General features: G+C 29.0%; 1 protein-coding gene across 9 annotated transcripts in view; it reads right to left on the bottom strand.

Moving 5' to 3' along the window:
* The window catches only part of LOC107454143 (inositol 1,4,5-triphosphate receptor associated 2), a 137166-nt gene that overhangs the window by 91022 nt on the left and 21487 nt on the right, over positions 1–24657 (bottom strand). For 8 of the 9 annotated variants that reach the window (XR_011637879.1, XM_043049824.2, XM_043049821.2 and 5 more), the window contains one exon: positions 6674–6873. Coding sequence is in view for 8 of the 9 variants with exons in the window: in XM_043049824.2 (XP_042905758.1) it covers positions 6674–6873 (200 nt within the window). In the remaining variant the exon portion in view is untranslated. Of the gene's footprint in view, positions 1–6550; positions 6627–6673; positions 6874–24657 lie in introns of those variants that run through there. The other variant, XM_043049826.2, reaches the window with a different exon arrangement.

Genomic DNA, 24657 nt, shown 5'->3' on the forward strand with positions numbered 1-24657 from the left:
TACTATTTCTCGGGCATTAGGTTTTAACTCTTATAAGAATATACATATTTTTTTCTGTTAATGTACAAATATTTTTCCGATGTGTTTTGGATATTCCTTCTCTAATAAAAAGAGATACCATTTTGTTTTCGTTTGCATAAGAAAGAATATCAAGCATTTTTCTTTTTTAAATTTAATTAGCCACAATAAAGAAGGAACGTTGCAATGCTACTTGCTGCATTAACGACGTCTCTAGAGTAACTGAATGACTGTTAGAAATCGCAGGTATTAGTCTCATACAACAACGCCCCCTATAGTTCGTTGCGATCGCGAATAACGTAACATCATGAGCCATCATTAATTTTTTTTAAAAAAAACATATAGATTTCATTTTCAAACATTTGTTCGGCCATTATCTCTCTTAAATTTTTATTATCATTAGTTTTTTTATTTTTATAACAGCACCAACCCAACATAACAGTTCTAATTATGACTAAAAAGAAAAGTTTCTCTGTCCGGGCATAATATAGTTGCCCTAACATTTTATTCAAAAATTAGAAAAAATGATTACATATCTCATGGGATTGATATGCACGAGGTTGCATAATATTTTTTATATGAAAAAAAGCCATCTTTAGGCAAAGTATTTGACCTACCATGTTATTCAAGTACTTAATTTCAATGGCACCGTCTCTCGAGGCGGTATTGACTGATAGACTTACGAGAAATAAAATACGTTTATGTAATTATGGTCTTATAAAAGAAATATCACATGGTTGTCAGTTGACATTTTAGATCTGCGCATAAGTATGATGATATCTGTCAGCAAAGGGTTAAAATAATCATCTGTCGGTCATATCTTTAATGTATCATAACAAAATAAGTAAAACTAAATGGTTGCTATGTCATAAATCCATCTCTTGAATCTATAATGTGATTCCATTACTCGTGTCTTGCTGCTATTATATCTACTGTTTGATTTATTCTGTTGTAAAACCACATAAGGAGTGATAAGGATTGTTATTCTGTTTTGTCTGATAAAAGAATTGGCAAGTGTAAATGGCTTTCCTCAATTGAAACAATTCGTAGATATTCTTTCTCTGTTTCATACGCTAAAAAAACTATTCATCTTTTGCTGTTTTAAGTGTGAAATTGCCTACTTTTATGGCACTCTCTGTCATTTTATTGTCAAGTTTTATCGCCATTTTTATTAATCCTTTTACACAAATTTCCTTCCATAAGTGGCACCTTTTTTTTATTTTTCACCTTTTTATCTCTTTGAATAAAGGCCTTGACTTAAGACTTGTCAAATCAATCCATGTCTGGCAGGTAGCCAGAGGAAGGGTGGGGAAGGAAAAAAAATTCAGTGTTTTTTACACTGAATAAGAATGAATGGAGTTTAAATAAGTGATCTTTTCATGTCATTGATGTTGAGGATAGTTTCGTCATCAGAATAACTTTATTAAAGTTATTGTTAGTATTAACACGAAATAGCATTTAAAATGTCAATCATCTTGATGTAATTAGGAGCTTCTTTAACTACACATTAGAAGGTTTTTAATTCTAATTTATTTTTTCTGCTTTGTTTAATCGAAACATTTTCGAAAATTATATTTTTGTATTACAATTAATATTATTGTAATGCATTCGAGTCATATTGTTACACTGTATTCTAGTCATATCATTATACTGCAGAATTATGCTATTACTGAATTACAATTAATTATATTTATAGTATTGCTATCTAATCATATTCATTATATTACTATCAAGTTATATTAATAGTAATGCAATCTAGTCATATTTATAGTATTACAATCTAGTCATATTTATGACATTGCAATCTAGCCATACTTATGACATTGCAATCTAACCTTATCATTGTACTACAATCTATATATCATTTTATTACTGTCAAGTTATGCTTTTAGCATTAATGTAGTCATATAATATTGCTATTTAGTAACATTTATGACAATGCAATATAGTCACATTTATAATATTGCAATCTAGCCATATCATTATATTACTATCAAGTTATATCAACAGTATTGCAGTCTGGTCATATTTATAACATTGCAATCCAGCCATACTTATGACATTGCAATCATATCATTTTACTACAATTTATCTATCATTATATTTATAATATTATAAATATAATGATAGATAGATTGTTTTGATAGATAGATAGATGATTATATTTAAAATATTCAGCCAAAGTTATGATAATAAATGGTCAAACTAGTATCAAAAGATAAAAAAAGTAAAAATAAAAATACAGAAATAGACGCATACTGTACTTTCTGTTCTATGTTTAAACAAGAAGATCCTTCCTCATCTTCTAAATACCAAATGATGGTAGAGAAGTAAGGTAACGAACGCGTGCAAAAAGAATTAAGAGGGAATGAGGAACAAGTTCGAACAAGATAATTAAAAAAAAAAGAAGAAAAGAAATAAGGTGTTAGGAGATTTGGCGTGAGCCCCTGCCTGCGAAAGATTAAATTAGAATAGACTTTCCAATGCTGAAACACTGGAATGCTAGAAAGATCATTTACTAATTTATTAATTTTTCAAAATACGGAATGAATTCCAGAAATCAAGCTCGGTAGATGAACAGTAGAGTAGAGTTGAATGATTTTAGTAGGAGAAAATTCAAACTTGTGTAGAGTAATAGAAGATCTGTTAATGTCTTGATTTTGGACATATATTTCATGTTCTTTAAACCGAAGTTTAAAGGTACGTTTGCTTTGTCCAATATACTCAAGATCACATTGGCACGAAATTCGATAGATACTCCTGATATTAGCATTGAGGCTTATAAGGCTAGTGAAATTCACTTTATTTACAAGCTAGAAAACGACTTTAAATTCACGTTTATTCAACACCACAGTGATCTGGGAGCTGATTTCCGGATAATAAGGTAAAACAATCAAATTGATAAAGTTCGAATTCGAGAGTTTGGTGGATTGCTAGATAAATTTTCTATAAAATGGAATCAATAGTATTCGAGGGAAAACAGTGGTTAATATCTGTAATTTTATGGTAAAGGAGTTCTCCAATAAGGAGATAACTATACCCAGAAAAGCATGTAAACCTTACGTCAACCTTTTGTCGGAAATTTCTTTTTATTGTTACGAAAATGTTAGTACTAAAAACCTTTTTTCAATGAAGTAAAAATATTGCGATTTCAAACCTTTCATCCTAAAAGGATTAAAAATTATTTTTTAAATCTTTTTTTAAAAAGTTTTGTCACTTTGGTCCATGATGACGTCACATTAGCGATAGGATCAAATTGAATTGTCCATTAAACTTTCATAACAAGGTGGATTTTAGCTGAGCATACAAGATTTTGCGAAAAGAAACCTTATAATTACCTAGATCTAAGATTATTTTCTCCTTGAGACTAGCTTCATTAAAGGAATTTTTCGCGCTTGAAAACCCTAAGTCAACCTTGATGTAATGTTTTTGTATAGAAGGTTGTTTCCCAATGTTTTGGATTAGGGTAATGTGCGTAGAATAGAGCAGATTGTCATAGATCTCATTTTCAGATTAGAAGGTTTACTCGTAAACCATACTACAAACCTTTTTAGGTTTACATTAAAATGCTTTTACTGAGTGAAAATAAACCTTATTTTGCTATCTGGGATTTGAACATATTTTATAAGCACAGTTAACAAGTACGCGTAAGGCAGCTATCTTTTTGTTAGGGAGATGAGATGAAAGGTTTGAATGAAACTATTAATGATTTCCGATAAACATTTGAGAGAAATTTACCACAATTAAGAGTAAGATAGGTAAACACTTATTATTTTTTTATTCAAACGTGAATTATATGCAAGAATCTGTTTTATTCATAATATTGAGAACACGACCAATGTTTGCATTGTCCACCAATGTGTAACAATCGTAAATAAAAGGTAAATAAATTGTAATTCAAAGAATTTTACTTCAAGATACTGCATATACAGGTCTCTTAAGAAGGGGCTGAGAGGATTGCCCGTAGCTAAGCCATCAATCATTCGATAAAATTTACTATTAAAATTAAAAGTAGACTGTCGTAAGCAGACGCGAGTGAGACTAAAGGCCTGGTTTCTAAGGACAGGACGCTGTCAGCTGGAAATCAGCGCTAACCTCTGATTGGTCCATTTGTGAGTTTGATAGCGTACGTCATCGAACGCTCATCTTGAACTCGATGACGAATACTATCAAAATCACAAATGGACCAATCAGAGGTTAGCGCTGATTTCCAGCTGACGGCGTCCTGTCCTTAGAAACCAGGCCTTTACTAGTTCGCCAATTTCAACTTGGCTAATGTACTCTTCTAATCTCTTTTTAAGGCGATTTAAAAGGCACAATTAACGATTTTTTAATACCAAAATCTTATAATATTGCAATCTAATTGTATTTATGATATTGTAATTCAATCTTATTGCAATATTATACATATGATAAGATGCCTGCATATTATAACCACGACTAGACTAAACCAGGGTGCAATCTAATATCATTATATTATAATCCAATCATATCATTATATTGCATTCGAGTTATGCTTATAATATAGCAATTTCGATACGTCATTATATTGTGCTCTAGTCATATCATTATATTGCTATCGAGTCATACTTATATTGCAATTTAGTTACATCATTAAATTGCTGTCTAGTCTCATAATTATTTTGTTTTAGATATTGAGCTTAATTTGATATTTATCAAACAAGCATGCGTCGAAAGTAAAAACCCAAATCAGATTTAAAACTAGTTCCAAAATAAGAGTTCTATTTTTAATCAGCGAAAAATCGAGGGCTTTCAGAGAATTAACTACACCTTTCTCCTCTAGGGTTTCTTGCATAGTAAAAAATAAACAAACAAAAGGCAATTTTCTAAGATAAACGTGCCCCACCTCTCGAAATAACAATACAAGCCAAACCAGTGCCAACGCCAAATAACAACAAGTGAAACACTCAAAAGAATTAGATTTATCGATCGATTATTATCTAACAGTTTTGAACTCTGAAGTTTATGCATAGATTAAAGAACAGTGGAATGTAATGAAATTATAACAAGGTGAAAATTTGTTGCTGCCCCAAATCTAATAATCCACGATTTTCTTTACTTGTCCAGTAATTATAGTAACAAAAAAAAAGGTGTTTCTTCGAAGAAAAATCAATGCAAGTTTTTGTCTTTCGTTTTAACAGAAAGCTTAGTTATGTGTTTATTAGGGGATTTTGAGGAAAATTTTGAAACATTTTCAGAAGAAAGTAACGATTTCTTTTGACATTTTCGTTACAAATATTTGTACAAAAAATAACGAAAAAGCAAGTTAAAATACTAAACTTAAGGTGTAACGAAGTACAGGTAAAAGTATGCACATTTTACTTTTATTTTCCTTACAAGTAACGAAAGTTAACATGTTGTCATGTAAAGTATTGTCACTGGCCTGAAGATAAAGAAGTCTAATGCAATGAATATAATGAACACATCTTCAAAACCAACGGCATAATGTAATCGCCACTTTTATATCCCATAGAAGCTAGTACCCACCTATCTGAATGTACAGTGCGCAAAAAAATAAACGGACCATCCTAAATAACTTTTGATCTAATGATCAGAACTTCATACTCTAGGAATCAATCTTCATGGTTCAAGACTCTTCATGGTGACCTCAAATATTTTTAATTAGTGCAGATGATGTTTGAAGTTACGAAATAAGACACGAAAACGTACTTTCTCTAAATAAACGTACCTTCCTTTCGACAGATTCGGATTTCTGAATTTCTAAAAATACGACTTTTTCAAAATTCGATTTCTCAGACAACCGATTATGCTTAAATTTTGTATTTTGCCATTTGAAATTGCAATTTTTGAAATGATGTAGAAAATTTTATACCTAACAATTTAAAAATGTTTCGAATGTTATAAAGTAAAATAATAATAAAAAAAATAATAAATATTTATTGAAAATTATATTTTGCATGGAATTATTTTTGGATAAACGAGTATTATAATTGTGTGAAATTTTTTTTAATACGCTTAAAATTTTCTCGAGATATGGCGAAATACTTGAAAAGTAAAATTAACATTAGGCTATCAAAACTTCGGACCACTCTTCAAAACTTCGGACCACTGTTTGGACCATATTACCCAGACAATAATTAAGACAACCTCAATAATTAAGGGGACAGAAATCCGAATCCGTCCAAATAAGGGCTTTTTTTCAGAGAAAGTACGTTTTTGTGTCCAATTTCGTAACTTGAAATATGGTCTGGAGTAATTATTTAGCATATTTGAAGTCACCCCCTCAAACTTTTAAGATAGAGTCCTAAAACGTGAAGATTCAATCATTAAATCAAAAATTATTCAGTGTAGTCCGTTTTTTATTTTGCTCACTTTGCATAGTTTGGTTTCAAACTTCCTTCAAGGGTGGTAACCTCGTCCAATGATAGCTAAGTGCAATTTAATGTTTAATTAACCACTTATTATTAAAAGAAATTAAACAAGATTAAAATTAGACGAGATTATGATGTAAAATGAGATTAAATTTAGAAAAACAAATGAAAGTTTTTACCTTCTAGAAATTTTCAAGATGGACATTACAGCACTAAATCATTAATTAACTCTAACACCACAGTAAATTTAATATGGATTTAGTCAAACATTTAAACAGAGAAATGTTAAAATATTGCCTCACTTGTCCACGTGACTTCTATAAAGACCAATAGCTTTCAGCAGCCTATCAGGGAGACTGGGGAAGGCTTGTTCATTATCGTCCTCTTCTACGATACATCCACTTTCGAACTCTGGCAGGCTCTTCAGAGTTGTTCTGTACTGAATGATGCGCTCTCCTATGTCCATCGTCAGGGCCCTACTTCTCTTCAACAACCCCCGCTTCTGTGGATAGAAAAAAAGAATAATAGAACGATTTGTTTTTGAAGTTTTTAACTCTCTGTTTATTGAAACGATGAATGGAAGTGTTGAGAGAAGATAATTGAAGTTTGTTGTTAACCGTTTTAAGTGCTCTGTCTGGACAACAGCTCACAAAAATTTAGAGTTTCATTAATTATGCAGGTTTTAGTTACATTAAGCTACAGCTTAAGACTGTTTTTTCAAAAGCTCCATCTTCATACGAAATTACACTTTTTTTGCGAATAATATGCTATTTTCTTAACTGCTGCGAGTTTGAAATAGTTATTACTTATGAATGTTAGGTCAAGTTAAGACTATCTACAGTTATGCTTATTTTGAAAATGTCGAAATAAAGAAAACGTCAATATAGAGAAAAGTCAGAGTTTTGCAAAAATGAAAAGTGTTTGTTGACGAATTTTTTATTATTTCAAAACTTAATCCATTGCTGCATTAGACTAAAAAAAAATTGCAAAAACCGGAGAATAAGGCAGTGATTTTGATGACTTTCATGAAAGTGAAAAAATGTCGCCAAATTAGCGATTCCCAAAAAAGTTAAATAACTTTTAAAATATTTAAGCTTTTTGCCCGTTCTTAAGACCAGATAATGGTACAAATAGTTTAAAATTATAGCTTTGCTTCAAGCAAGGCAATTAAAATGAGGGCTTTTTTATTTACTTTGGAGAAAGAGCTTCGAAAGACAATGTTAAAAAGAAAGATCCCACTAGGATTTTGTATTTTCTTTTTTTTTAAGAATCGTAATTAGATTTAAATGATATCAGATACCTGATGGTTTATGACCAGGAAAAATTCCAAGAACTCGAATTTTATACTTTAGCAAACCACTCATTGAATCCATGTCATGTGCGCCGGAAGCAACTTTTTCTCACTCATGCGGTGGTCATATTTTTAAGAAATCTTCACAAATTGGCTTTAAATTTAGAATTACATTCTTTACATGAATACAGTGACGGAAAAAAAATTAACCTTCTGAATAACTTTTGATCCTAATAATTGGATTTTCACATACTAAGATTCAACCTTTATGGTTTGAGGGCCTAACTTTAAATATGCTAGTTAGTAAGTGCAGACGATATATTAAGTTACGATATCAGACTAAAAAACGTACTCTTTCTTTGAATAAACATACTTTTTATGACGAATTCGAAACCTTGGCCTTCAAACATGGGGAGCAGCAATCTGGGAAATGCGATGTCAATGGTTCGATCAGGAGAGAGGACGAAAGTGAACCCCTTTATGTTAATTTTATTTTCAGTGCATTTCTCTATATCTCGAGAACTTTTAAGTGAAACGAAAAATTTTTGCAGACAATTAATAATTATCCCAACAAAATTTCGTGCTAAATATAATTTGTAATAATTATTTAGGATTATTTTATTTCATAACAGCCTAAGAAATTTTAAATTGTAAGGTGCACAAAAAATTTTACACCATTTTAAAGATTGTAATTTAAATGGAATAACAAAATTTCAATGACATCGATCTAACAGTTCTTGTGAAAACCAGTTTTAAATATAAGACTTCTTAAAAATTTGATAACTCAGAAACTATTCGATCGATTCCATTCAATTAAATAGTATAATTAAGGATAGTCCCTTAAACCACTTAGGTTGAGTCTTAGTATGTGAAAATCCGATCATTTGGAACTAAGCGTTATTTAGAATGTTTCTTTATTTTTTTGCTCACTGTACATAATTTTTTTGTTAAATTTTATTGTCTATTTTTCTACATGTAAAAAAAATTTGCATTAATTTTTCAGGTAAGATATTTTTAATTAGTAGAAATTTTTAAACGTGCAATTTTCACAAACATCAGCACATTTAATAAATTTCTAAGTACCTAATCAATTCATAACGATCCGCAAATTATAATTTTAACGATGTTTTCTTTCATCAGATTTTATAGAATGTATTGAGCAAATCAAAATATTTTTTGACACTATTATAAAACGAGTTTACTTCGTAAAAAATTAATTATTAGTCATTTAAATTTTTTTAAATGAGAAATATAATACTTAATAAAGTCTTAAAATTATCTGAACTTTTTAAACATTTTCAATATAAGGAGATAATTAAAATTTTAACTAAGCGTCTGCAAAAATATTCCATATTGATTTAGTTCCGAACAATTTTTTTTTAATTATTGTATTTTCAAATTGGTATGTTGTTGATTGATTCGTACCTTACAAAAAATTATATGTATTTAGCGAAAAAATGCAATATGTATTTAGCTAAAAAAATAATCTGTTATTAAACTACATATTTACATGCTTTTTTTTAATACAGGGTGTTCCGTATTCTCTGCGCTATACATTTTCAGAAAACTTAAACAAAAATGGCATTATTATAATATATACGCTTCAAATATACAAGCAAAGAAGAAATAAAAACGCTGTCAAAATCTAAGGAATCACTATTGACGAAGATGTAATTAAAAACCTCAAAACCTGTTTGATTACCAGCTAAATCAAACATAAGTTGAAAGTTGATTATTAGAGATTCGCACCAAATTTCGTCAGAAAATCAAACAGGTTTTGATGTTACTTTTACAGTCGGCTTCTCTGATGTGTCATATTTTAAAGACATTTTTTGCTTTTTCCTCACATCATAATTTGTCAGCTTTAATGTTTGACATCATTTTTGAAAAGGATTCTAAATATGTGTGTGTTAAAGACTGCGATTTGGAGAAGAAATTTATTTATTTTTTAAATTATACATATTTACATTTGCCTACAATGTAAACATGTATAGTTTGAAAAATAAATATAATTTGCATCGGAACAAACTGCGTGCACAAAACATAATGCGTGCAATTTGTTTTACATAATTGTGCATTTCATATTCGTGAATCTCGGCACATAAAAATGTGTTTCGAAATTCTTATAAAAAGTAACAGCTAAAACTTAACGCTTAAATGAAGAAAATACAAATACTACATATTTTATTCAAAATTTAATATTCGAAAATATGAAATAAAGAACAAAAAACCATAAAATTTCATTCCTCACTCCGGAATTCCTTAAAATATTTATCATCCTTTACTACCTTAAATCTTAGTTATGCATCAGCATGTGTTGTTGCTTTTTTCCCCCCGATTTAATGGAATAATAAAATAAGGAATAGAGATTTTATTCCGTGGAAGAAAAGCTTTTAGGGATTTACTTTTGAAAAAGAAGGAATTTATTTTCGTAAACGCGAATCAGGGATTTAGTTTTTTAACATAAATTTTCACTGCCTGAAGATATGAAAGAGTCGACATAAAATTATTAACGATTATTAAAAAGAAAGGATTTTATAAATTTCTAAGCAAATGTAATGTCTGCAACTTTAATCTGACATAAAAAAAATTTTAGATTATAATTTTTGATACTAAAACTTAAGAGAATCTCAAAAATACAGGAATAAAAAATACAGGAGGAATTTAATATAAACGGCAAAACAAGGTATTTTTTCCCTTTTCTTTCTTTTTTTTCTTATCTTTAGAACAGTAAAACAAAAATACATGCTTCTGTTTACATGACATATTATAATTATATTAAAATAAATTCAAATTATTTTTATTGAATTATAAAAATTTGTCCCAAAATGTAAAATAATCAATTTCGAACAATTAAAAATTTGATTTATCAAAGTTTGAGGCGTTCTCATTAGAGGTGGTAATGAAAAATTGTTCTATTTCAGGCATTGATGACGAAGAGGGATTATCGGCTTATCCCGTATTACGTGGGGGTCTTGAGATTACGGTAATCTACTTATAAGGGTAATCTACTTTTCTTTTACGAAAATGTTTCAAAATTGACGATAAAATAAAAATAACAATTATTCAATAAATTATTGTTTATATTAATTGATTATTAAACTAAATTTCACTTTAACAGGATAATTTCCTTATTAATAATAATTGATGGTTAATGAATAGTTGCTTATTAAATAATTATGTATGAAAAAAATTATTTTTCTTGAAATAAGGAAAATTATTTTTGTAAAAAAAAATAGAAAGTAATTCTTATTTCAGAACTGAATCAAAAATTATTACTTCAAAACAAAAATTTTAAATAATCACCCTTTCCGTATTTTAAAATTTTACATGAGAATGCAGGAGTAAAAAATAATCATATTCATGCAAAAATTAAAATTATTTTCATGGAATTTCTTTTTTCTTTTTGAATGATTAAGTATGTAAACTTATATCCCTTTTAACGATCCGGACCCTCAAATAGTTTTTTCTTTCACACTTTCTCAATAAGTAATTATAATTTTATTTATTTTACCAGTAACTATATTTTCACTTTATTTTTTCTTTCAGAATTAAATTGGGTGAAAAAATAGAGCACGGTGTAGAACTAAAATCTCGGATTTAATCCGCGAGAATAAAAACAGCATTAAATTAACATTATATTTATGGGAAAAATAAAAAATAAATAGCTGCTTTTTAAATAATTAAGTGTGTTAACTTATATTTTAATGATCTGGAACCTCAAGCAAAATTTTCTTTCAAACTTTCTCAAGAAATAATTGTAGTTTTAATTTTATTCATTTTTATCAGTAACTATCGCTTTTATCAATAACTATATTTTCACTTTAAATTTTGTTTCAGAATTAAATTAGGTGAAAAAAATAGAATACTATGTAGTAGAACTGAAATCTTGAAATGAATACTTGAGAACAAAAACATTTTTATATTAAAATTATATTTATGAAAAAATAAAAAATAAATAGCTGCTTTTGAATAATTAAGTATGTTAACTTATAGCTCTCTAAATGATCCGGACCGTCAAATAACTTTTTCTTTCACACTTTCTCAAGAAATAATTATAATTTTAATTCTGTTTATTTTGTTCAGTAGCTTATATTTTAACTTTAATTTCTTTCTCAGAATTAAATTGAGTGGAAAAAAATAGAGCACGATGTAGAAGTACTAAAATCTCGTTATTAATACGCGAGAAGAAAAACAACTTTATATTAAAATTATATTTATGGGAAAATAAAAAATAAATAGTTGCTTTCTAAATAATTAAGTAAGTTAACTTGAACCCCTTTTAAAGATCCGGACCCTCAAATAACTTTTTCTTTCAAACTTTCTCAAGGAATAGTTATTAATTTTAATTCTATTTGTTTCGGTCAGTACCTATATTTTCACTTCTTTCAGAATTAAATTAGGTGTAAAAATAGAGCACGATGTAGAAGAACTGAAATCTCGAAATTAATACGCGAGAACAAAAACACCTGTCGAATCGAGACAACATAGATTTATAAGACGACCATCGGTTGATATGATAATCGGCTCCTACGCTTTTCTGAAATTTCGCTTTTCCTCACTTTTGTTATCTGTTTAATTTTGCTGGAAGATTATCACATTCCTTGGAATAGAGATATGATAAAAAGAGACATTAAAAACAACTTTTTATGATTTATATGCAAATAATAAAAATATTGCACTGGATTTAATGAAAATAGTTATTTATTTACTGTTTTATTCTTACTATCTTTTAACAATTAGATTTATGAAAAATTTTCTCTACAGAGTAAATTAGATTTCTTTTAGTTAATTTTATTGTTTTGAAACGGCAGGGTAAATTAAATAACTTCAGCAAATTCATTCAAAAATTACGAATATTTATTTTTATAAATGATAAATATTGTAATCAACAAATTCGCTATTAAATTATACTTCTGAGACTAATGTTTAAAAAAGAATTGAGGGACTCGGGGCAATACTGTAATAAAACACAATTTTTAAATATGTGGCATTTTTATAGCAAACTTTCTTAGCTTTATTTCCGAATAGGTACTTTCAAGTATCCAGAATATCCAAATCTAAAATACAGAACCATATAGTTAAAATGGAAAAGTTGGTGTTTCCACCCAAAATGATCTCCTAAGATATCTAGACACGTGACTCTCTGCTTATTCTTATGTGTCCCAAACTCCTTAATTACAAATTTCTTTCAACTTTGTAGTAAAGATGGAAAAAAAATGAATCACTGAAATGATTCAAATCAATTGAATCCGTTCACTTAAATTTCAATGTTTCGAAGAGGTTTGAAGTACTTCAGTAGTCGAATTTGTAAAAAATGACATTAATAAATTACTAATTACTTAATTCCAGTCATTGAATATGTAAAAAAATGACATTAGCAAATTACTAACTACTTAATTACAGTCATCGAATCTGGAAAAAAATGACGCTAACAAATTATTAATTACTTAATCCCAGTCGTCAAATTTGCTAAAAATGACATTAGCAAATTACTAATTACTTAATTCCAGTCATTGAATTTGTAAAAATATGACATTAACAAATTACTAATTACGTAATTTCAGTCATCGAATCTGGAAAAAAATGACGCTAGCAAATTATTAATTACTTAATCCCAGTCGTTGAATCTGTAAAAAAATGACATTAACAAATTCATCAATTCGTAAGCATTAATATTACTCTATTGATTTAAAAAAATAATTATCAATATTTTTATAACACGAATTTAACTTCCTGTTTGGTTTGTAATTAAAATTCTACAATTTTGAAAAATTCTTTAATTTTATGCTGCGTTGTGCGAATTCAAAATAAAAATACTTTTTATTTTAAATTGAAGAATCCTGGAAATATTAGAACTTAAACCTGCTGCAATAAAGGAAAAACAAGGATTCTATTGAGAATCAAGTGATTCGGATTTGATTTAACTGCATCAAGTTTAAGATGATGATTCAAAACAACGACTCATCACTCAACTCGTCCATACGAACCGGGTAAAAACCCACGATACTTCGATAATTTAATATATTATGAATTATACCCGAGAATATGCAATTTCGTTATCCAGCCATGAAATAATTGCCTAGTTATGGATTAAAAACAGGCAATAAAAAATGTTAACTTATTCAAATTTGCTAATAATGTTTGGTCTAATATAAGATTATGATATATCATTCGCCTTCAAATCCCAGCGAAGGATGGTATATATGAATTCCGCACCCGGCTCGCACCAGCCACAGTGCTGACGTAAAATATCCTCAGTTGTAGACGTTTTATGGTTAGAATTTCCATGTCGTCAGGTCTTGGGAGCTTCTAGTGACTTTCCACTTCATGTAACGCAAATGCGGTTTAGTTCCCGCAAACTTCCTACACAAAGGCAAACTTTGCCCAATATTTAATCCTGGAGTTCCCTTGTCTTCTGGATCATCTTCAAAATTACAAGGCTACATAATTGCATGTTAAAAGTCGTAAACTCATAATTGGATCAGCGGTTGAACGAAACTTGTTTTGAAATCTTATTTAAGTTTGAAATAGAAATTAAAGAAAATATATCAACTATTAAATTCGCGTATAAATAATCATTTTGGTTGTTGTGAAGTTCATTTGTCTGAATGAAATACAATTATGTAATGTACAGAGTGCAAAAGCAGGAAAAAGAAACTGACCACCCAAAATAACTTTTGTAATTCGAAATTCGATTTCTCGAACTTCGAATTTTCGAACTTCGGATTCTCGAACTGTAATTAAAATTCGATTTCTCAGGAAATAATACACCAATTTCGCTTACATTTTGTATTTTTCCATGTAACGTTAAACTTTTTTAAAATGACGTAAGATATTGTATACCTTAGAATTCAAACTTTTGTGGTCTATTATTAAATATAATATACGTCGACTATTATTAATTAAATAAAATAACATAAAACAATAAATATTTACTAATGTATCATTTAGTAATGTTTAGTAATATTTTATATTTATATTTTATATTTATATTTNTCGTCGAATTTGTAAAAAATGACATTAACAAATTACTAATTACTTAATTTCAGTCGTCGAATCAGTAAAAAAAAATGACATTAGCAAATTACTAATTACTTAATTCCAGTCATTGAATCTGTAAAAAAATGACATTAACAAATTACTAATTACTTAATTTCAGTCGTCGAATCAGTAAAAAAAAATGACATTAGCAAATTACTAATTACTTAATTCCAGTCATTGAATCTGTAAAAAAATGACATTAACAAATTACTAATTACGTAATTCCAGTCATCGAATCTGGAAGAAAATGACGCTTACAAATTATTAATTACTTAATCCCAGTCGTCGATTCTGTAAAAAAAATGACATTAACAAATTCATCAATTCGTAAACATTTATATTATTCTATTGACTTAAAAAAATAATAATCAATATTTTTATAACTCAAATTTAACTTCCTGTTTGGTTTCTGATAAAAATTCTACAATTTTGAAAAATTCTTTAATTTGACGCTGTGTTGTGCGAATTCAAAATAAAAGTACTTTTTATTTTAAATTGAAGAATCCTGGAAATATTGGAACTGAAACCTGTTGCAATAGAAGAAAAATAAGGATTCTATTGAGTATCAAGTGATTCGGACTTAATTTAACTGAATCAGGTTTAAGATGATGATTCAAAACAACGATTCATCACTCAACTCGTCAATACGAACCGGGTGAAAAACCACGATACTTCGATATTTTAATACTTTATGAATTATACCCGAAAATATGCAATTTCAGGGTAAGTGGATTCAAGCACTGAATATATTAAATCGTTCGAGCCATGAATTAATTGCCTAGTTATGGATAAAAACAGGCGATAAAAATGTTAACGTATTTAAATTTGCTAATAATGTTTGGTCTAATATAAGATTATGATGGATCATTCGCCTTACAATGAGGTGAGCCGGGTTCAAATCCCAGCGAAGGCTGGTCGATACTAATTCCGCACCCGGCTCGCACCGACCACAGTGCTGACGTAAAATATCATCAGTGGTAGACGTTTTATGGGTTAGAATCCCCTTGTCGCCAGGCTAATCGTGGGAGCTTCTAGTGGTTTTTCACTTCATGTAACGCAAATGCGGCTTAGTTCCCTCAAACTTCCTACACAAAGGCAAACTTCGCCCAATACTTAATCCAGGAGTTCCCCTGTCTTCTGGATCATCTTCAAAATTACAAGGCTACGGAGTTGCATCTTAGAAGTCGTAAACTCAATATTGGATCTGCCGTTGAACGAAACTTGTTTTGAAATCTTATTTAAGTTTAAAATAGAAATTAAAGAAAATATATGAATCATTAAATTCGCATATATATAATCATTCTGGTTGTTGTGAAGTTTATTTATCTGAATGAAATACAATTATGTAATGTACAGAGCGCAAGAGCAGGGAAAAAAAACGGACCACCCTAAATAACTTTTGCAATTCGAAATTCGATTTTTCGAACTTCGAATTCTCGAACTGTACTTAAAATTCGATTTCTCAGGAACTATTCGACCGATTTCGCTTACTAAAATGACGTAAGATATTGTATACCTTAGAAATCAAAATTTTGTCGTCTATTATTAAATATAATATACGTCGACTATTATTAATTAAAAAAAATAACAAAAAACAATAAGCATTTACTAAAAGTTGTTTTTTGCATGTAATTATCTTTGAATAAACGAATCTTAAAATTTGCAGAAAATTTTTTAATGCACTTAAAAAGCTCTCGAGATATGGCTAAATGCGCGAAAAGTAAAATTAACATTAAGTGGTCCAAACTTTGGACAGCTCTCCTGACTAAACTATTGGGGCCATGTTTCCCAGATTGCGGCTACCCTTTATATTTCGTTGGTCAAAAACCCAAATAGGTCGGAAAAAAAAGGTATGTTTATTCAGAGAAAGTACTTTTTTGTGTTTGATTTTTAACTTAAGATATTGTCTAAATGTATAGGATTTTGTAATTTAAGATATTGTCTGCACTAATTAATCAGCATATTTGAAGTCATCCTCTGGAACCATTAAGATTGAGTCCTAAAACAAGAAGATCCGATGATTAAATCAAAAGTTATTCAGGGTAGTCCTTTTCATACGCACCGTACAATTAAACTTAATATTATACTGAATGCAACATCGATAAGAGATTAATTTCCTAGTACAAATTTATTGAGAATAACATCTATTAGTGTGCAAATTACCTTAAGTATTGCACATTAATTATGACATTCATGCATTTTTGTAGAAAATGTGAATAAAGATTAATATACTTGTAAATAAACATCCTTAAATTTACAATTAAGAGTAATATTTTACAATTTATTATATATTTTACAATTTATTATATATTTGTAATCTATCTATATTATATAAAACGCTAATACGTACGTATGTATCAATAAAACCGATGATATTTCTTTTCTCGCGTTGGCAACAGTTTTCATTTTTAATGATAGGCTTGGGAGCGCAAGAGCACGTAGTGAGCATCATATGGCTAATCTATATTATTTAAAATGCTAATACGCTTTAATTGATAGGCTTCGGCGCGTAAGAGCCCGTAGTGAGCATCATGTGGCTAATCGGGTGAATTCTCACCGAATTATCAAAAACATTCTCACAAAATTATCTTCATCGAAGACGATGCTTTACATCCGGCTTTCAGTATTATTTCATATTGTTTTACAACACATGGTTTTAGCCCTCTGGTGGGAAAGACCTTAAAACAAAACTTACAAGTTACTTTTCTCAACAACTGAAATTTAGAATAGTGTGATTNCGTAATTTAATATTTTTCTTAAAAAATGCGGATAAAGAATATGATTATGCTCATAAAGAAACAGCCTTAAATTTATTATCCAGTGAATTGTTAGTCAAAAATTTATATATTTCATAGAGAATATGAATAAAAAGTTAACCTAGATTAATAGATTAATAACTTTTAATTTTACCTTCCAATTTGGAATTTTAAAATGCACCATTTTTAATGGGTTTTTTTATTCAAACATTTGAGACAAAAATTATTTTCGAATTCAACCAGCAATCATTTTTTCCTTTTTAATCTTTAATGCAATTTCCTAATTTCAAGGGTAAAGAATGAAAATCTAATTTAGTAGATAAAAATATCGTTTTATAATGTCAAAACAAAAAAATGAATTCGTTTTTTAGATATTCGAACAGATTATGAAAATTACAAAATTCCATTTTTGGATAATAAGATGAGCAAATTTGAAAATAATGGAGGCAAATTGCTTCCAGACAAAAGGGAAAATAATTTAATTTCAGTCCATTTTTCATCCTAAACGGTTTGATAGCTGCTCAAAATGACAAAAGAATTACAAAACTTTTCTTTCGCCTATTAACGACACAACAGTTATCGCTAAAGAAATAAATTTAGTCAAGGTTCAATCAATAATATATTATTGATATATTGCATATAATATAGGCAATATATTATTGCCTATATTACAGGCAATAATATATCGCCCAAATAGAATATTGGTTTAAAAATAAAATTGCTTTTCGATATTTTTAACACCGAATTTTAAGGTACGTACCTACTATACAGTGTAATAAATTTTGAACTATATTGAACCATATTATATACAATTTTGCAGAAACCTTCATAAATTACCAAATTGAACCTCATTTTAATTCAATTTTTTTAAAACCTTTAACCTTGCATAATTGAACCGTATTATAGTTAAAACTTGCTGAAACCTTAATATCATGCCAAGTTGAACAGTAGTAGTGTTCAACTTTTCTGAAACTTTCATATGGTGTCAATTTGATTTTTATTCATCTTCAACTTTGCTACAAGTTTAATGGGGCCAAGGTGAAACGTATTGTTGTTCAACTCTGCTGAAATATCAATATAGAGTCAAGTTAAATCGTATTATTGTTTAAATTCACTGAAACCTTCATATGATGTCAATTTGAAATCTATTATTTTACAAATTTGCTGAAACCTTTAGGGTCTAGTTGTACCGTTAGTGGGATCAAGTTGAACCGTATTATTGTTCGATTCTCCCCATATTGCAAAAGCAAGATATTTTAATATAAGTCTAAGAACATTTCATTTACCACCATTAAAAACTGATATAAATATTGTGTAAAAATAAAATGTATGAAAGACTCTTGGGGAAAAAAATAAAGGATTTCAGATATAATTTAAATCCGTATTTTTTCTCAGTTCTTAAATTTTTGGTTGAAGAAATATTCATACTATTTTTTTAAACCGTTATTTTTGTAAATATTTTTTATATATCATTTATATTTTCATACACTCGTAATAGTATCTGAAAAAAAATATTAGAAATCTCCATAAACGTTTATTTTTTTTTTAAATTTTTGTATGCATCATATATGTTTTTACATTCGTAATAGTCTCAGAAAAAAATACTGTTACAATTTTTTTTAACTGTTACTTTTTTAAAATTTTTTATACATCATATGTGTTTTCATACATTCGTAATTGTCTCTGAAAACAAATATTGTTAGAAATAGAATTTTTTTTAAAAATTTTTCTGCATGGCACATATTTTCCTACATTTGTAATAGTCTCCCAAAAAATGTAGTTGGAAATTTTTTAAACTGTCATTTTTGAAATTTTTATGTATCATATAAATTTTTATACATTCGTAACAGTCTCTGAAAAAATATCATAACAATTTTTTTTAAACTGTTATTTTTTTTAAATTTTTTATACATCGCATGTATTTTCCTACATTCGTAAGAGTCACTGAAATAAAGCGTTGTTAAAATTTCTCCTGCAACGTTATATTTTTTTTCATACAATATGTATATATATTCATACATTCATAATAGTCTCTGAAAAATAATACATTCCGTGTCGCAAAATATGTAAATCCAACTCTACCACTTGTATAAAGGAACTATCAAACAATGATTTATTTTCACTATCACCTTGGAGACACAAGTTTTAGCATTCGTCCTTTGCAAATGTTACAAAATCATGATGAGGGGACGAACTAATTGTCATGTTATAATAAAAAATTCCATTCAAAAGAGTCATTTAATGAGAAAGGAAGAAATAAAGAAATTTCGTGATGGGAAATAATGAGTCACGCGGGGTCTAGGGGAATAGAATAAGACAGGAAAAAGAACAAAAATAAAGATTGCATAATTCGCATATTAACTCTTTGACATCCAACTAAAGCGTCCTTGATTGCCTTCCTGCCAATTAAAGCCAACATGCGACACACGAAAATAAGACTCGACTTGGAAAAAAAAATAATAAAAAATGTACATTTTTTCAATCACGCATATTAAACTACAATTAATAACAAGTTCTGTTATATTTTTCCGATTTTCATATGTCTAAACTCATGAAACCACAAACAAAAACGAACTATTAATAATTTCAATCGTTGAACAGCAGACCCAATTTTTGGGTTTAAAATTATTAATGTTTAATTCCGTATCCTTGTAATCTTGAACCCAATCCAGAAGACAAGGGAACTCCTGGATCAAGTAATGGGAGAAATTTGCCTTCGAGGAGGAAATTCTGGTGGAACTTATCAGCATTTGCATTACATGGAGAGGAAAACCACGTAAACCTTCCACGGTTAGCCTGGCGGCAAGGGGACTTTAACCCATGACTCGTCTACCACTGAGCCTATTTTACGTCAACACTGTGGTCGGTGCGAGCCGTGTGCGGAATTCGTTTCGACCAGTCATCGTTGGAATCCGAACACGCTTCATCTCATTCGAGCGCTCTATCCTCTGAGCCACTATGACTCGAACTAATAATAACTAAACATTTTTGTCGGATATAAATATATCTATATTATATTTTTTTTAAATATAAACATCATTAAAAGAAAAAATAGTTTAATACTGCTGCCAATTATAAACCAGTACACGGGAAACAGCCAGTTTCTTATGTTAAGAATTTTGGTTCTGAATTTTAAAAAAAATTCGCTAACCACTAAAATTACGAATTTATAATTGTTAAACATGTTTTTTGAACAATTATTTCCATCAAAAAATTTTTTAAAAATAGTATTGAAATATATTTATTACTGTATAATATTTTAAATATTATTATACTTTTTTGCATATGACTGCGGTCATTTCATTTACGCAAATTGAACCCAAAGAAGTACCAGAGGTAACAAAGAAATATCATTTTTGATTCAGAATTTTGAAAAATTTCACCACCATCTCATAACCATAAGAAATTCGAATTTATAGCAGTTATTTTGCTAGTTGTAAATATCGCCATTAATTTTTTTTAAATTTAATTCTGAAAAGGAATTCTTTTTATGTGGCAGTGACTATCTCAATTACGCAAATGGAAAAATTCCAAATTAGTACCAATGATCACGAAAATTTCATTGTTCGTACCGAAAGAATTTTGATTCTGAATTTTTAAAAAAAATTCAAACTCGCCTTATACAAACACCATCATATTTAAAAATATGGAATTATGTTATGTAAAAGGTTAAAAGTACGAAAATTATGGGCTGTAAAAGAGTATAGAGAGTACAATGAAATAAAGAAAAATTTACATTATTAATTAACTGTTAAACTTGGTAATTAACTGTTAAACTTGTAGGGAAAAACTCCCATGTTTGATCGATTTGTAGCCCACTGAAATGCAACTGAGGAGTTAAAATTTGACTTGCTGAAAAAGTCTTTCTTATTTCTGAACTTAACTCGAATTTTTTTTCAAAATTCCGATTTATTCGGAAATTATTGTACATTTAAGCGCATTTTCAGGATTATTTTTTCTGCTGTAAATATTGACTGCTTATCCATTGTTGAAGAAAATGTATTTTTAACCGTGCAAGAGTTTTACGTCCCTAATTAATAATCTCACGCTCGAGTACATGTCAATTAAAAGTAACTAGGAGAGAGAGGTTAAATGTTACTGGATGAGAATCGTGTTGGCTCAGGGGATGAAGTATTCAACTTCCGACGAGGTGAACCAGGTTCGAATCCCAGCAATGGCTAGTCGTTTCGAATTCCGTACTTGACTGGCAATGACCACAGTGCTGACGTAAATTATCCTCAGTTAGTAGACGGATCATTGGCTAGAATCCCCTTTTTTAAAATTTGATTTCTCAGAAACTATTCGACCGATTTTTTATTTGGCCATGTAAAATTACAAATTTTGAAATAATGCAAAAAGTTTTGTACCTTACAATTAAATTTTTTTTCAGTCATAACTAAATTAAATTGAAAAAAATAATAAATATTTCAAATATTTTTTTGCATTTTTGTTTGTAGACAAACGAATTTTATAAAAATGCGTAAAAAATTTTCGATTTGCTTAATAAGTTAGAGATATAGCAAAATACGCAAAAAATAAAATTAATATTAAGGAGTCCAAACATTGAACCCCTCTCCTGACTAAACTATTAGAGCCATATTTCCCAGATTGCGGTTACCCTCCATATTTAAGGTGTCAGAAATACGAATCTGTCGAAAAAATGTATATTTATTCAGAGAAAGTATGATTTCGTAAAGTTAAATATCGTGTGTACTAATTATATAGCACGGTTAAGGTCACCCACTCATACTTTTAACATTGAGTCCTAGAACGTGAAGATCTAATTATTAGATCCAACGTTATCCAGAATGGTTTATTTTTTATTTTGCGCATTGTATTTATATTACATAAAGCTGCAATAACGGCAAATTTTGAAAACGAAATGTTCAGTGTTTTTGCGGAAAATAGTGCTTAAGAAAAGAAAAGAAAAGAAAAAAGAAAGAAAGATGACTAAGAAGCAATTACAGAGGTTGGTGAGAAGAGACTCTTAGTGTTTCAAAAAATGGTAAAACCCACATTTTAGGCAAGAAAATATTTTTTTTAAATGTAAATGTGTTTACAAATCAACAATTGAATATATTGACATTCGAAAAGAGTTATGATTTAAAAAAAAACAAACTATTTTTCAACTTTTGTCACAACTAATTTGTTGACTGACTCAACTGTGTCGACAATATTTTAGAAAAGAAAAAATTATACATTAATAGCAAAACCAAGATTACGCATTCTGTTTGTGAGAACAGCAAATAGCACATCCATACTTCACAAAAAAATTACGACAGAAATTTGTGGAACCCTAAAGGAAAACATTTAATTTGCTTAAATTCACACTAGTGGCAAAAACTATTATCAGTGGTAATTAAATCGAGGTTTTGAGTCCCGTTGGAAAAAGATGGGATATTTATATGATTTGTCCTTACCTGTAAGGAAGAGATGCTGCTTAACTTCCCAATTGCCACAGAAGAGGAGTTTGTCGTATTGCGCGCCATTATTGTTTGACTCAAAATTACATAAACGTTGTAGCAACTATTAACTGCATTAAATAAAAGGCTGCTTAACTTCCTAATTGCCACGGAAGATGAGTTTGTCTTCATAGTTTGATTATGAATTACATAAATGTTGTAGAAAATATGAACAACAAAAGGTGAAATAAGAAGAATATTATAAAGTCTTTTTATTTTAGGAAGAAACAATTATGATGGTTGACCTAAAAATGTAAAATTTTAATTAGTATCAAGTGGCCGGTAGACTCTAATAACTTAGTAGTTACTTTTTCCTCAAACCTAATGAGACGGTGATCAGTATCGATTGGTCTTTTTCATTTGATAGCCACTTTTTGTCACCTTTTTNTTTTTTTTTTTTTTTTTTTTTTTTTTTTTGCTTGCTTGAATTAAATTTAAAAAAAAAACTCAGATAATTTGCAATTATTACTCCAATTTACAACTATAATAAGTTAGTTCAATAATAGAAATGTTATAAATATATGACAAATTTTAGTTACACATATTTACTTTAGGAAACTTTATTAAAAAATATTTGGGTAGGCAAAATACATTTAAAGTATACAATACAACTTTGAAATATTTGAATCGTCAGAGAACTCTGCTGCCTAATTTTTTTACCACAAATTGATGTATTCAGAAGGATCAAAATTTTGAACGGAGACAATCGACATTTTAATGAAAATTCTATCTTATAGAGTATTTCTACTTTTATATACTTGTATCATTAAACAATCTTCCAGAAAAAATTGATAAAAGCGATTGGTTGCTTATTTAATTTAAGTGGCTACTTTTTTGTTGACTCGCCATGTGAGGAGTAGCGAGCAATTATTTTCATGCCAAGTAAGAGGAGCGAATAGGGTACGGAACCTTCTAGTATTTATAAAAATAAAAAAAGCGAAAAATGAACAAAGCGATAACAACAAAATTAATTCTTAAAGAATCCTTAGTTTTAAAAATAAGTTGATAATTGTAATTTTTTTTCCAATGACCATCTGGGGAATGACCTTTCGTCACATAGGCATCTGAAGGGCAGATTTGTTGACCACTCTTTAGGTGGTCCAACGTTGCTCCCACAGTAAGGACAAGTAGTACAGAGAAGGAAAAAACATACATGTCTTGTCCGGGATTCGAGCCCAGAACCATTATGATGCGAGGCCAGTTTCCTGATCCCAACGCTAGCCGGTTGGCTGATAAGCGTAAATAAAACAATAAATATTTTCAGGTAAAGTTCATATCATGAAAATTACTGGTTTTTTAATTGAAAAATTTCAACTCAGATTATCAAAAATCAGTTTAGTGACAAGCAACAAAAATGATTACGAAGGGGTTGGAAAAGAAAGCAAGAAGAGGGCTATTCCTAATTGCTTTGTTATAAAAATTAAACAAATACAGATGGGGACTTTTCTTTAAATGTTTGTGACAAAAATTAGTTTTCAAATTTAACCAGCAACCATTTTTTCCCCTTTTATCTTAAATGCCATTTCCTAATTTCAAGGGTAAAATAGGAAAGTGTGATTTAGTAGATAAAAACGCAGTTTTTGAAAGAAAAAATAAAACAATGAATTCGTTTTTCAGATACTCGAACCGATTACCACAATTATACAGTTCTATTTTTGGATAATAGGATTAGTAGATTTGAAAATAATGGAGACAAATTGCTTCAAGACAAAAGAGAACGTAATTTAATTTCT

This window comes from Parasteatoda tepidariorum, chromosome 10 (genome assembly GCF_043381705.1).
Source record: "Parasteatoda tepidariorum isolate YZ-2023 chromosome 10, CAS_Ptep_4.0, whole genome shotgun sequence".
NCBI lineage: Eukaryota > Metazoa > Arthropoda > Arachnida > Araneae > Theridiidae > Parasteatoda > Parasteatoda tepidariorum.